General features: G+C 40.9%; 2 protein-coding genes across 4 annotated transcripts in view; one reads left to right on the forward strand and one right to left on the reverse strand.

Annotated features, from left to right (window-relative positions):
- The window catches only part of CFAP43 (cilia and flagella associated protein 43), a 38,856-nt gene extending 33,759 nt beyond the window's left edge, over nucleotides 1-5,097 (forward strand). For all 3 annotated transcript variants that reach the window (XM_063405363.1, XM_063405364.1, XM_063405365.1), the window contains 6 exons: nucleotides 306-418; nucleotides 950-1,106; nucleotides 1,946-2,110; nucleotides 2,874-2,954; nucleotides 3,999-4,152; nucleotides 4,806-5,097. In XM_063405363.1, coding sequence (XP_063261433.1) covers nucleotides 306-418; nucleotides 950-1,106; nucleotides 1,946-2,110; nucleotides 2,874-2,954; nucleotides 3,999-4,152; nucleotides 4,806-4,963 — 828 coding nt within the window. In that variant the 3' untranslated portion in view covers nucleotides 4,964-5,097. The remainder of the gene's footprint in view (nucleotides 1-305; nucleotides 419-949; nucleotides 1,107-1,945; nucleotides 2,111-2,873; nucleotides 2,955-3,998; nucleotides 4,153-4,805) is intronic.
- A 1,291-nt stretch (nucleotides 5,098-6,388) lies between these two features.
- On the reverse strand, nucleotides 6,389-11,017 carry SFR1 (SWI5 dependent homologous recombination repair protein 1). The gene is made up of 4 exons (XM_063406452.1): nucleotides 10,615-11,017; nucleotides 9,097-9,212; nucleotides 7,586-7,972; nucleotides 6,389-7,431 (listed from the first exon to the last, which is right to left on the reverse strand). Exons 2-4 carry the CDS (start codon nucleotides 9,190-9,192, stop codon nucleotides 7,240-7,242), a joined length of 675 nt encoding a protein of 224 aa, XP_063262522.1. The 5' UTR covers nucleotides 9,193-9,212; nucleotides 10,615-11,017; the 3' UTR covers nucleotides 6,389-7,239.
- Between the last annotated feature and the right edge of the window lie 3,814 nt (nucleotides 11,018-14,831).

Raw genomic sequence — 14,831 nt, forward strand, 5'->3', positions numbered from 1 at the left:
ATAAAAGCATGAATGAATAAATCTGAATTATCCAGAGACAGATATACATGAAAGTTGACCAAAAGAGAAGCAAATACAATTTCCCTTCACATGAATAAACTATGCATATATCAACAAATAATTTCCTGAGCAGAGTATCAGGATTGAAACCTTTATGTATCATATGCTGTACTAAGATTCTCAAAATACTGGGCTGCATATTTATGTATACAGAGATCTTCTTAAGAACTTGTCTGTCCTCAAAGAAGCTTGGCCTGACATACAAAGTTGAAAAAGTTGGGAATGTCACACTGTTGCTTGCCTAGGTGAAATGGAAGGCCCTAGCACTGGCAGACATGAAGGCCTATCTCCAGAGAAGAGTGGATGAAAATGAGAAGATGAAGTCAGAATTAGAGAGCACTTTCCAAGAACTCATTTGGTAATATTGTGTCTTTTCCTATGTTCAGCTGACCTTTAATACTCCACTAACAGGGAACCAAAAGTCACAAAATTACACACCTCTGTTCTCCAATATCTTTTATCTAGGTTTCATTACTGCTTGGACCTGCAATATTCCATTTTTTTCATCTACATAACGTAATTTTCACATTTGTTATCATTCCAGAATAAATTCCAAAGTAAAATATACAGGAAAATGGGCCCTGGGTGGAAGTCTCTTCTGTTTTCTTTTCAATTGATATTAAGATTTCTTTTCAGTAATAACATTTTCCCTCAGAACATGTGCTAGAGTATGTTAAACTGAATCCAGTGCTTGAAAACGTTGTGTATACATATCCAATAAATTTCAGATTTTGTAGTCACTTTAGCAGCAAACAGAGGACAGAGTCCATCAAAGAGTAAGCCCTACATGAACATACCACCTACCAGTAATAAATATTGAGAATCATGGGAGGATTTATATAATCCTGTTGAAATCACTAAATGCTGTTTTTATTTTCTGCCATCTTAGGCTGAAGGAGGAGAAGATGAAGCTTCAGCAGAATGTGATTGTCCAGTTTCTGCTAAAACAAGGACAGGTGGAATTGGACAGTACTCAGATCCCAGACTACAGTGATGCTGTTCTCATTGACAGGAGTGTTGTTGAAGAACTGAATTGCTCTCTTGCGGTAATTTACATTATCTGGAGGAAATTTCACCTTTCTAGACAAACGTGTTGTCCTTCAGGGGCTCAGCTTTTCTCGTTTGACATCTAGTTTCAATTCTTTACAACACACCAGCAGCCTCAATTGTAATCTAGAAGCTATTCAGAATTCTCTAATGTCTCTTCTCTTGATGTAAAGACTGCAGTGCAGATTGCTTTCTTGATGTTTGATCAATACAATTCAGATCAATGAAATGGCGACAATCTTTAGACACATCATCCCTTACACAAACATTGTAACTAGAAAATGCTAATATCATGGGCACCACTCCAAAAATTCCTTAGAGGCAAACTTACAGTTATGTTAAGAAGCATTTGAATATTGGCACACATTAAATGTAAAAATTAATACAGTTTTTTATGTAAGGTGAAATTGGTGATGATACTTTAAACAGTTTTCATATCCTCATGAAATGTTCTTTTTTTAGGCATTCTAGCTGTACAAAAATTGTCTTTTACTGCTACTGAACAAAGCCTTCACTAACATCTAGAAAATACCTTAAACAGAGCAAGCTTGTATTCTGTCAAACTAAAATGCCTTTCCATTCTTATATAAGATAGATGGAGGGAGAGGTTAATTGTAATTTTCTTCATCTTTTTCTATGATCTAAGGCTGTGACACAGAGCATAAAAGAGACTGAACTTCCTACAAAGATAACCATCTGGAGAAAGGCTGGATAGAGACTGCAGTATAGCATGTTTAATTGACTAAAATTATGACTTTGGAAACTTGCCCATCTTGTTGTAAACAATTATTCCATAATCTGTAAAGTGTGTTAATTAAGATTGATCTATTTTTTTTAGGCTCAAGGAGAAAAAAAAATTACTGCCATGGTAGAATTTAAAGACTTCTCTAAAGGGATAATACAGCTGGAATGGGAACACAAGAAAATGGAAATGCAGATACAAGATCTGAAAGAGAAGGCTCGGGATATTGTAATACTACCTATTTCAAAAGATTGCCAGCTAGTGAGTTGCTTTTTCTGATTTATATTTTAACTGCAGAAAATTATGCTGCCTTTAAGAAAGATTGTTTATATTTATACCTCATAAATCTCCTCTTACTAGAGAAACGTGATTCCTAATAGGTCAACAGTTCAGCTTTCAAAGGGAAGTCTTACTCGTGAGATTGAGCAGTGATGAAATTCTTTGGCATGTTACAGTGTAAATTAAGGCAAAATTAGCCCTAACTCTTAATGTTTCAAAATTGACGTTGAATAAGGAATCAGGATTTTGCAGCCACAAGGAAGAGATCTCTTAAACCGAGCAGAGCCCTTTTAAGGTGGAAGATCTGAGGTGCCCCCATCTGGCATCGCACAGAAATCCCCTAACTCTGCTCTACACGGAGCGTTCCTCCGGCAGCCTCACCGAGTCCCACCCTCGCTGCCCTTTGCGGGCCCAGCGGCAGAACAGCGAATTGTTTGCTGTGCCCGGCAGGCAGGAGGGCGCCAGCACGGCAGCACCTACGGAGCTTTGAACAAGCACAGGTGGCAGGCCAGGAAAAAGAGGAAAAGGTTGTGCGACAGCCGAGAATACCACTGGGAGAAGAAAGGAGGAAGAAGAAAGGTTGTAGCATCCAGGCATATCCTTACAAGGTCCATTTATGATGATTAATAAGCTTTACTGCAGAATTCTAGTTTTTTGAGTTTCACATAGTATGATTTTCTTTACAGAAGGGTGGAATTGTTGAGAATGAATAGGCATAAGATAATTTCTGGTTTTATTTCTTCAGTTCCTAACCGTGCAGAACTATGACACCCACATTGCTCAGCACTTAGCAGGGATGGAGCAGAGCCTTGGCGTCATGGATAAGGTAAATCCAAGGGAACCACCACATCTGAGACACATCCTTAGTTTAAATGCAGCTCCTTGCCTTCATTAGCAAGAGGCGTTGGAATATCAATGCCCATATCAATTGCACTTCCTCTTTGAAACTCAAGGACTGTTGGAGTACACCCATATTAGCACACACAGATAGAGGTATAGATCTATAGATACAGATATATCATGTATTTGACCATACTGTCAGGCTTTCAATAGTTTCCTCAACTTGAGCTGTGCTGACTACAGCAGCAGTTCTGTAGTGTTTGGAAGCAGCCATCATACATGGATTGCTGCAGAGATGAAGCCTATCTACTTGCTCTGTTACTGGAATTAAATACTTTCCTATCCTGAACATCTGAATGCAGATCTGCTAATGATTTCCTGCACAGCACTGCCTATAAAAGTCACTCTTTCATTTCTAATGAAGCATTCTTTCAGTCTTCACTGTTTAATGTTTCTCTCCAGGAGCACCAGTCTGTTCAAAGTATCCCTCCCCTCTATATTCAAAATAAGAGACACAACAATTTGATTTGCTGGCTACCTCATGTATTTCATCATTCAAATTATGACTGTCCTTGTTTTTAAGTGATTTCACTGGATTTTCTCCAAGTTGTGCTAGTTGGCATCCACCTTCTCTTCCTCATAAAGCTTTAGTATTTATCTTGTCCCTTTACAGCCCATCCATCAGCTTCAGCAGCTCCCAGCAGCCAAAAGCATGTCCTTAACTCACTGATGCCACTGACTTCCTTTTCTCCCTTTGCCTTTCAAGTTTTATCTTTAATATATCTCCCTTTCTGGCCTATACTTCTTTATTCCTTAGCTGCTACTTAAATTAGAGCTCCATAAACTGAGATAGAGTGTGAAAGACACTTTACAAAGTAAAGCTTACAATGTGCTACTAGTCCAATCAACATACATGGAAGTTTATCAAGCTACAACACAGTGCTTACAATGATAGCTTTTCATCCTAAGTTTGTCTGAACAGTTTTTGTATGACCTCATGTATTTGCTTTATTCATCTCAAAATGGACAGTTGCACAAGAAGAATGTGAAAAAACACCAGAAAAAGGTCAGAGAGCTGAGGAAGTGCATCCATCAAAAAGAGCAGGCAAACTACGATCTCAGCCTGCAGCTGAAGGAAATGCTTGTCTCTGTGTCAGAAAGGATGCACGTCTTCAAGGCAGCCGGTGAGTGCAGCGATGCACTTTGGGGCACGAGCAAAGAATGTTCAGGAGTAACTCCAAGGCTAAACAATGCTGTTCTCCACCATCAGCTGAGGGGCAGGGAATGCCTGGCTGTTACTGTATGTGCACAATGTGCAGAGTCCTTCCTGCCAAAACATAACGTGGTTGCTGAAGTGTTACCTGGAGACTCTTGTGGCTCTCGCAACCAAAGCTAACTGACTGTATTCCTGAAACTGTTCAAGTCAAAATATTATAGTCATTATTAACTTCATTAGGCAACATGCTTTCATTTCTTCTGAAACCTGTTCAATGGGCTTCTTTTCACCCTTCCAAGAGAACAGAGGAAAAAATGTGGAGCTAAGAACAGTATTCAGTATTAGGAAAACTTACAGAGATCTTTCCACTAGTGGAAAACAGTTACAGATTTTCATAACAGTGGGTACTTGCTAGAAGCTAAAGCAAGCATGCCCAGTGCCTTTTTGAAATATTTTGCTTTATTCAGTACTATAAAGGCTCTTAAGCCCAAAAGAGCCTTTTTTAAAATGCTTGCCTATTTTACACAGAACTTGGAATAACCCCAGGACAGGTCCCATATAAATGCAGACTACACATCCCCTATGAGCACAGGCTAGCACTAATACTTTTGTTTTCTGCAGACACACGGGATATTTCTGAAAGGATCACAAGGCAGCGTTACCAGGAGATTGTGAAGCAGAAATATCTACGGATCCTTATAAGGGAACAGGAAAAACAGCTGGCAATTCTTCAGTCAGAAGCTGAAAGTCTGAAACCAAGAACAGCCCATATTATTTAAAAATCAGTCTAGGTAGATGGATAACACCATGGTCTTATCTAAGGAAAAGAGGTTTGACAGCTGATTCTTCTCTCTGAACTTTTCTTTCCACAAATTGTTTCCTCTGTAATTCCTTTAAAAATAAAGGAATGTGAAAGATGCATGGTTGTCTGATTTGTGTTTTTTACACCTGGTCTTAACTCCATTATGTTTCAGTTGATCAGAATAATTTCTACTAGTTTTATTATTTAAACCATAGAGCTCATTACAGAAAACAAAGGGTACAAGAAATTGTAGACTGATAGAAGAACATGTATATTTGTATGTCCATTGTTTGCAATATGCAATTGTAGAACCTTTTAAAGGTAAAGAAGTCTATGAATTGGCATCAGCTAAAATTCATGTCTCTGGATTTGACATAATTTACCCCTGTGAGGGCACAGGTGTAGGTTTCTGAGCAGATGTAGGGCTGCTTCATCCTGACCATGTGTCCCAAAGGCTGCTGTGCCTTATCATGGTATAATGACCCACAGCCAGCAGGAGCTGTGGCTGCTGCCAAGGGCAGAAGCACAGGAAAAGCAGGTTTGGAAACATCTGGCCTCCTGAAATAGTTGCTGGCATCTCCCACCCCTTTAACTGAGATGCAGTGTATTCTCCTGCCAGCTCCCTCCACGACAGCTGTGGAAAATAAAGAACCTGTGATAAAGTTAACAACTGCTGGAGTCTGATCTACCTACTCTCAATGCTTTTTTTTTCCCTGCTCCATGGTTCAATTCTCCTTTCATAAGTTCACATGACATCTAAACCCATTTCATTATGAAAGCAACAATAGCTTTGATACCTTAGCTTAAAATTCTACATTTGTAAGAAAAAACTGTTTCAGTTGTGATCCTGTACATCTTTTTGCTTTACCGTCTCTGATTTGCAAGGATTCTAATTATACCTCACTTACTACAAGACCTTTAGTCTTTCTGCTGAAACTGCCCTAAAATGTGCTATGGACCTTGGGGAAGATAACTGGCCCCTTCACCAGGTGCACAAGCCTAAAAAGGCAGAGAAATGGTGCTTTAATACTCAAAATGTGACTTCCAATAAAGGCTGTTCTGCATTAATTCTCTCTGGACAGCAACAGTCAGTATTCTTAAGAACAAGGTGTAAGTACAGGCTGAAGTCCAATGAGCCTTACCAATGGTTAAAATGGTTATGATCTTGGATTTTCTTTCTCTTGAGCTATCTTAAGAAATTACTCCCTTATAAGGAAACAGGATATAACACTGTAAACAAAAGAGGTAGGGTATAACCAATGAGAAAACAAGATTGCTAGCAGGGAGAGTTGTGAGGTAGTTAAGATTTATGTATTGTTACACTTGAGAAGCAGTGATTTTAGGGGAAATAAACAGACATCACCATGATGAGAAAATAAGCAATTTCAAGTTAAATAAATAAAACTTTTCAAAAAGGCATTTATTGGAGAATAAATGAAATAGAAAATATTTATTTAGCTTTATGATGCTGTATTTGAAGCAATCCCATTAAACAAGGTCTTGTTTTTTTTATTTATTTTAAAAGACAAACCACCTTGGCTCTCAGATGTAGTAGGAGAGTATAAAGTTAGTTTCAATTTTCTTGCCTTCCCTTCCATTACCTCAGGCTGTGGCAGAATGCTTATGAGGCAGCAGCCCTGAGGAGACAGTCTGGAGCAGTCCCTGAAAGCAACTGCAGTACAGCACATCTCCCTCAGCAGGAGTTACAGCTAGTGAGAACAGCTGATCTCAGCTCTGGAATATTAACATCATCAAAACTGGTTATCTTCACTTAACTCACAAAATGCTGTCATTGGCCCTCATTGGCTGACTGCACTAGGAAGATATTTGTAAAATGGGTGTATCTACAAACAAAGTGAACTGTTCTCCCCCTCTGAACATGAACAGAATTGACAATTTGAGTTATTTCAATACAAGTAACCATGCAGAGACTAATCAGCACGCAGAGACTAATCAAAAAATGGACTGCTCTCTACATGTTAAACTCTGACTTGATTTTTATTAAATAAAAATTCACTGACAAGTCATTAAGCCAAATTCTCCAAAACATCACCAGTTTGATTTTTTTCCATTAAGTAATGCCTTTTACAGTGCCTACTGTATATATGGACACAGCTTTACAAGTATCTCTGGAGAAAACCTCCTAACCCCAAAAAATAAAGTCCATTGTCTGACCAACACTTCTGACACAATCAGAATTTATTCAGTCTTTTCTGTTTTGTGTCTGTGCAAAGAAAGCTCTGCAGCTGTAGATTATGCATCTACAAAGTCTTCTTCTGTTCTGCTGTAGTGCAGTAATTGATCCTCTAACCCAAAGGTATCAATGAGCTGAGTGAGACTCACTTTCTTGCCATCTGCAGAAAAGGCCGACTGCAGCTCATACAGCATCAGCTGGGTGCTACTCCTCCACTTCACTATCAAAGCCTGTAGCTCAGACAGGTTGTTCTGAAATTGGACAAACAAACAAACAGTCATCATCTGCTGACATAACCCCCTTATGTTGATACTTTTTCATACCCTGCAGATATTTTTATAAAATTTAAACTGAGACAATACACAAACACGACACTAAAAAAACAGTTTGTAAGTATTGCCTCACCTTGGATCGATACATCTTCACCAGTTTGAGCCTACGAAGCAGCTCTTCCTTCTCTTGCACTTGTTTCAGCAGCTTTACTTTTTCTTCCAGGGACTGTTGCTGACCCAGATCAACCTGTAGCACATCTGAATTCCCTGCTGGCCCACAGGGATCACTCTCCTGTGAGGGACTTTTCAAACACATGTGTCCAGTGCCATTTCCTTGCAGGTTTTCAGAACCATCTTGTAATCTAGAACAGTCTGTACCTGTCTCTGGCAAGCACCCTGTGTCAGCACCAGCAGAGTCTTTGTCATCAGTGTCTATTTTGAGCCGCTTTGCCACTGTCAAATTGGCATTAAATGAACGTCTTGTTTTCCTTAATCGTTCCCTCAGAGCTGCACTCATTTGCTAAAAAGTAAAATAAATAAACCCAAAAAACCCAGGTGGTCAGGAGAATCTTAAATTTTTATTAAATCTCAAACTGTTTAGCCATCATTATTATTTACATAGAATATGTAATATATTTAGCTATCATTGTAAAGCCTAATTCTCTATATAGCCTTCAAAAAGTTGAACAAAGTTAATTTCTTCCTTTCACATGTATTTGCACACACAGCTGCAAGATATGGAAAGATGTAGCTCCATATTTGTTTGGACAAAATCCTGTAATCTATTGAGACAAACTTACTCACCTAGTCTTTGTGTAAAAGAAATACAACATATTTCAACTTGGCTAATTTTATTGTATCAATTTCCCTTCTAGTTTAATGGAGGTAAGGGTTATTTTTCCTGCTGTTCCATCCTATACATCTGTATTAGAATTAGTACAAAACATCTGTATTCTAGAGCATATTAGAAATACCTGTATAATTTTGACCTGTTCCTGCTTTGAGATATTTCACAAGCATCTAAAAAGATTTTGTTTTCTTCAAAATAACTATTTTTATAATCTGCGTTTAACATTTTTATTTATAGAAATGCACTAAAATACTGGAGTGAGGGATTAGTTACGGAATACTTTCAAACCAGGCCTGTCCTGCATAGCTCTGGATGCTGAGTGTGATGGTACCACCATTTCACAAGCTGGGATGAGGCCAAAGCAGAGCTCAGCACCATAGAGAAGATGCCCACTGAAAGCTTTGTACTTTGCTCCACTGGAGGCAGGAGTCACAGAAAGTCATCCTGCATGCACAGCACCCCAGAGAGCCAGGATTTGAGAAAACTGAAGATGACAGGCAAAAACAAACAAGCAAAGAATCCACCACACGCCCTAGATAGTATTTAAATTTATTAGTATGGCATTTGGCTTATGTTGCTGTCACTTTTTATTCACAGCAAACATCTGCATTTTCAGAGGGAGCTATACCAGGCACATTCCTTACCTGCACAGCCTGGTAGCTGGGGGTACAAGGTGCCTGTCTCTACCCTTGCAGCAAGCAGTGTCTCAGGGACTGCTGACTCCCTGATGATTTCACAGGCATTTCTGTTACTATGAAGAATCACATTATTGGAAAAGCAGTGAGTTTTCATACCTGTTTCCCTGAACTAGGCCCCTGTGCAGGTGCTGCCCCGGCATCCTTTGGAGTATTGCACAGAGATGGCAATTTATCCAGCACTGACTCTTCCATCTCGAGGTGAATGGCAGTCTCTGTTAAATGACAGAATGAATTACAGTGTCATTGTCACCTGATTATAATGAGCCATGTGGCTGTAGAATTGAGGAAAAAGCTCTAATATGAAATTCTAAGGTTTATTTTCTAATTGGCATGTTCAAAAAAGACTTCTGCTTAAGTTACACAACTGCTTCGTGTGCCAAGTAGCATCTTGCTTTGTAAACAGCTTTTCTTTAAGAGGATGCATGACACTATTAACTGCCATAAAGTCTTTTATTATCCATTTTACATATTATTTTTCTCCTCACTCCTCAAGCTCTGTGGAGCCAGAAGATTTTTGTTGTCCACAAGCATAAACAATTAATCTTTTCTATAGAACAATATAATTTGGTATCCAGGTCTCTGAAAATAATCCAGTCTCATTTGATCCTTTTGGGGATGCTGCTTAAAAAATTAATTACTCGCACAGGTGGAAGTTTGGATTATCAGGAAGCATCCCAAGCTCACTCAGAAAAGCACCTTAATTAAAATGGTTGTTACACCTCCCAGCACCAACCAACTTCAAATCAATTTGGCAAAGTTTAACTTCGTTTAGCAATTGTGAAACTCCTACGAATGACCAGAATGCAGCTGGAAAATCGACACCTACATCTCCACTCACCTGCAAATCGCAATTAGGAGTTTTGAAACAGAAACCTCTCAAGAATAAAATCCTGCAAACCAAATCTAGGCAACACAGGGCTGGCACAAGGGCCTTCCTCTTTACAGATGAAAACTGTCGAAGGTTCAGTGTGCCAAAGCCTTAAAAGCCCAGCAGCCCTGGTCTTCCTGGCTTGATACCAAAGGAGGGAAGTCCTCATTTATCTTAGAAGTCAACATTGCTCCCCAGCTGTTCAAAACTGAACATAGGTACTCTATTAAAAAACCCCAGACCTTAGTAAAGAGTCTGGTTAATTTGGTATTTTAGCAATCTATCAATTTAACAGGAAGTGCACAGCCTCCATTTAATATAATGGAGGTTTATTACTATGATTTCTTGTTGTAAGCAAGAGCCTAGAAAAAGCTACATCATTCTTATGTATACTGTATGTCACAAATTTGTAATAAGTCTTTCCAAGCAGCAAAATCATTTCAAACCTAAGAGACAGCTTTAAAAGACCCAAACAATCCTACGATTCTCTGCCTTTACTTTCTAATGCAAATTCATTTTCAAATGACCATAACAAATACTTTTCCCACTGGTTTACTAAAGCTGTCACTTGGCAGCAGAGTTACACAGGTCTCCTGCACACTTAAAATCCTTTTCCTGTATCTTAGGCTAAGAATCCTTGACATTTTCAAGCAGTAATGCTGTTCACCACACAAAAAATTCTGTCCAGCAAGTAAAGAAAATTTTAGTTACAAGGGGAAAAGGCAATTTTGCTTTTCAGTACTTACTTGAATTTTGCACTTCGGGTACGTCTGTAACTACGTCCTCAATTTTCCTGTTTATAGCAACGTTATAAAACGGCACTCACTCCTTTTACTGTCTCCACAACAAAAGGAACTATTAACACTCAGTACAGATTTTGCCTTGCTAGTTTTCCACCTGCAGGGAAGCAGGACGAAGGCTGAGCGGCCTATAAGCAGGGCCACCGACCCATGAAGCTCATTCTGAGGTGCTACACCCCACAAACGCAGCCACAGCAGCGGCCCGCAGGGCTGAGTAGCGAAGGGAGACCCCTGGGGGAGCACAAATCCCCCAGGACCGGGCGAAGGATGAAAGAAGCGGGCGGAATCGCCCTCCCGCCCCTCGCTCCCCTCAGACGCTTCAACCTCCCGCGGCCGGGGCAGGGGCGGGCCGGGGCGGCCCCGCGCATGCGCGCCCGCGCGCCCGGGCGGTGCCAGCTGCTGGCGCCTGCGCACTGTGGGGGCGCTGTGGGGCTGAGGGGAGGGCGCGGAGACTGAGGGAACTCTTGATCCCGATCCCGATCCCGATCCCGATCCCGATCCCGATCCCGGTCCCGGTCCCGGTCCCGATCCCCGTCCCGGTCACGCGAGGCATTTTCGGGGACCTCGTAGATTTTCCTGTTGTATCTGTGCATGCCAGGCGGTGCTGTGTCCCTTAGGGCCACCACCCCGTGGCTGAAGTCTGGGCCAAGGCCAGGTGTCACCTCATAGAATCACAGAATCAGTTAGGCTGGAAAAGACCTTAAAGATCATCGAATTCAACCTATGACCCAACACCAGCATGTCCACTAGACCGTGGCACCAAGTGTGATGTTCAGTCTTAGATACTTCAGGAGTGGTGACTCCAGGACCTCCCTGGGCAGGCTGTTCCAATTCCCATCACCATTTCTATGAAGAGTTTTTCCCTAGTGACTAACCTAAACTTTTCCTGGCCTAGCTGAAGACAGTAAGACAGTGTCCCTGTGCCAGGGAGGGGAGTTCTGCCTCAGCATGGAGCGCTCCCCACCATGGACAGCACAGTAGGCCCTTTTGTTACAGTTAAGGGAACCACAACTCTCCACTCAAGCTGCAAAAGCCTTTATCCCAGGAACTGTCTCCTCACATGGGGGAAAAGTGTAAATGAGGGACACACTGGGAGATGTGTGACCTGAGCAGCACTGTCATGGTTGTGGGAAAGAAGAGAAAATGAAGAAATTTGACTGGATAAACACAGAGATTGTGACTGTGACAAGGAGCAATCCCAGCTGTGGCTGCACTGTGCAGTTCAGGATTAGAAATTTCCCTGACACTCAAAGGCGCTGCTGAAGCAAGAGTGATCTTCCTGTCTCTATCAGCAGCATACCTGGCTTCCCCATGTATATTTACTTTTCTCAAAACTGGTTTGTACAAAATATTTTTCAACTATAACTGTCAGGACCGACAGAATGAGCTGTGGAAGCCGTAACAACAGCTCCCAGCCCTTAGGGATGATGTCCCAGTGGTTCCCCCAGCACTGCCCACAGCCAAACAGCCCCGAGCTGTGCATCGATGCCTCACGCAGCTGTGCTGAGAGCTGCATGTGGGGTACAGGCACCCACATGCTCTCACTGGATCGTGCCCTTGGCTCGTGTGTCAGAACTGCATTAATTTCCTGCCTGGTTCCTCCTCACAGTTATACATGAGGCTGCTCTATTTTCTCTTCACCTTGTGTAACTCCCATCTCTGTTGAGACCAGAGACAGTCTTGAGCTGAGAGGTGAGTAAGAGCTGAGTGTTGTAGGTGTGATAACCTGTTAGCAGGAGCTGCGGTTTTGACCATGAATTTTCACAGATTCACACACTTCAAAGAGGATTTGACAGGGATGATAGCAACCTTTTACTCTCCTGCAGTAAAAGGTATCAAAGCATTCAAAGCCCATCTACAAGAAGTTGTGTTGGGAAATCTGAGAACTTGAGGCCTTTAGGCTACACCTTGTATAAGATTTTATCTGTGGGTGAAATTGATTTAGAAATTATATTTTCAGTAGCAAATGTGGGAATGTACATTATGTGGTGTTGTATTATCTTTTGTAACCATCTACAGAAAAAACCCTGTTGAACGATACCCCAAGTGTTCAGGCAGTTTGGATGTGTTTTTTAATTTTGCCCCTTTCTTGAGTTTTGAGTTTGTTTTTTAAAACCTTCAGCTAATTTAATGTCACAAATATTTTAATTTTAAAATATGTTAAAAATAGATTCCTGAGTGCAACAGCAAAAGTGCTAAGAGGACTTCTGCTGCAAATTTATCAAGAGGGTTGGATCTCACAGACTCTGGAGCTTTGTGATGGCACGTCTCCAAGTTCACAGGGTATTTCCTTCAATCTCAAGGATGGTCCCTGCTTTAAATTACTCATGCTCTGTTGTACAGACATGTTAACAGATGAGTTGCACAAGAAAAACAGAAAGTTTGACATTTTAGATCATTTGCCAGGTGAGATTCCAGTAAGATTTTACAGGAACATAACACATGAAAAAGTCATCGTGTGCATTATCATTGCCCTTAATTAGAGCAACGCCCATATGCCCCACCCCAAATGAGATTGTTTGGGACTGGGAATACAGAGTGATGGTGCCACATGTTGGGTGCATGAGTTTAGTGTGCTACATCTAGAGCAGAGGAAAGGAAATATTGTCATCAGTGTTCACTGATGGGTAATGACTAGGAGAAGATCCTGTTCAGGTTGATATTAAGTGTTTAGCTGTGTTTACTCCATTTACCTATGAATTTACCTGGTGTTTACACATGACTCGCCCAACACTTGGCTGGAAGCTCCTGACAGAGCTGGGAACTAGAGTGTCATAGGCACTATCTGGTGACTATCCAGTATTTTTACTGCAGAAACACAATAGTGATTGATATTTTGCTATTTTCAATTTAATGATGGCAAACCAGAGTCAGACTGAAACCTTCTGCTCAAAAACTGCACATCCATTTCCCTCCAGGAAAACAGATTTTCCATGTGTCACTGATACTGGCAGGTTTATGGCACCCTGCAGAGAGTTTTCTATGCTGTTCAGTTAACCTCACCAGTATGTGCACACAGTAGCACCTTCATTGCAGTACGGTGTTTATTGAGCACTATAATGCTATTGTTTGATTTCTTTGATTCCTCTTGTGATCTGAATAGTTTGGAGTAAGCAAAATTAATGAAAAAAAAGCTGTAGGAAATTGTGCAGTGGGTAATCAAATTATTGATCTCTATTTGCTGAACATACCACTCCCTTCAGAGAAATTAGTTTCCCCAAGGAACCAAAAGGAAAATGTGCTCCTTGGTTTTATTTTGTTTGGTATTTCTGTGTTGACACTTTAGTGATCAGATTATTTTTTCTTCCAAGTCATACCAGTTTGGCTGCACAGTTGAAAGATGTTATCCATGTACCCTCTCAATAATCCTGTGGTACCAGAAGAGCACTGGGGCTGACACATCAGGGTTCTCAGGACAAGGACATGTTTTAATTCCCCTATGGGCATCATCTGTAATAGCAAAGCTAAAATGGAAAGTAATAGTAAAGGATACTGGCTACTAGTTTAGAAACTCCAGTTTGAGCTTTGTGGGTTCTTCTCTTCCTGAGTGTCAGGAGCATCACAAAACTTCATTTAACAGTTCATCACAAAACTTCATTTAACATTTTGCTGGGCACAGCAACCAGGCCTTTTCCCCCTAAACGTTGCCAGTGAGTATCTGGGATGTTAGTCAACATGCTGTGTCTTAAGGCATGTATGTATGACCCCCTTCTCTCATTTCTCTGAAATCTGTTGATCCTGTGTGAAGCCAAGTGATGTATCCTGATGCATGAAGTACACTCTGCACTGTCTGCGTGTTCTCCCTCGCCTGGGGCAGGAGGGTGGGGTGCTTTTATGTGCCTAACCACTAACTGCTGCAGAAGGTTTAAAATCCTACCCACTTCTGCATCAGCCTAGGGCTGTGTTTTTGCTGGCTGCAATTCACTTCTCTGAAAGATGTTCTGACTTGCTAATAGCCACGTAAATATACCAAAGGAAGGACTTTATAGACCAGATTCCTGGAGTAAAACCAGTTTACTACATGAAAATCTGACCTTGAGAGATGGATTCTGCTCTTATAATGGTGCAAATGCCCAGTAACTAAAAGTGAAGTCTCCAGAATGACATCAGCATAGGCTGAACCAAAAGTACTTTTTTTTTTTTTGCCTTGTCTGCTTTGCATC

This window comes from Prinia subflava, chromosome 9 (assembly GCF_021018805.1).
Source record: "Prinia subflava isolate CZ2003 ecotype Zambia chromosome 9, Cam_Psub_1.2, whole genome shotgun sequence".
Taxonomy (NCBI): domain Eukaryota; kingdom Metazoa; phylum Chordata; class Aves; order Passeriformes; family Cisticolidae; genus Prinia; species Prinia subflava.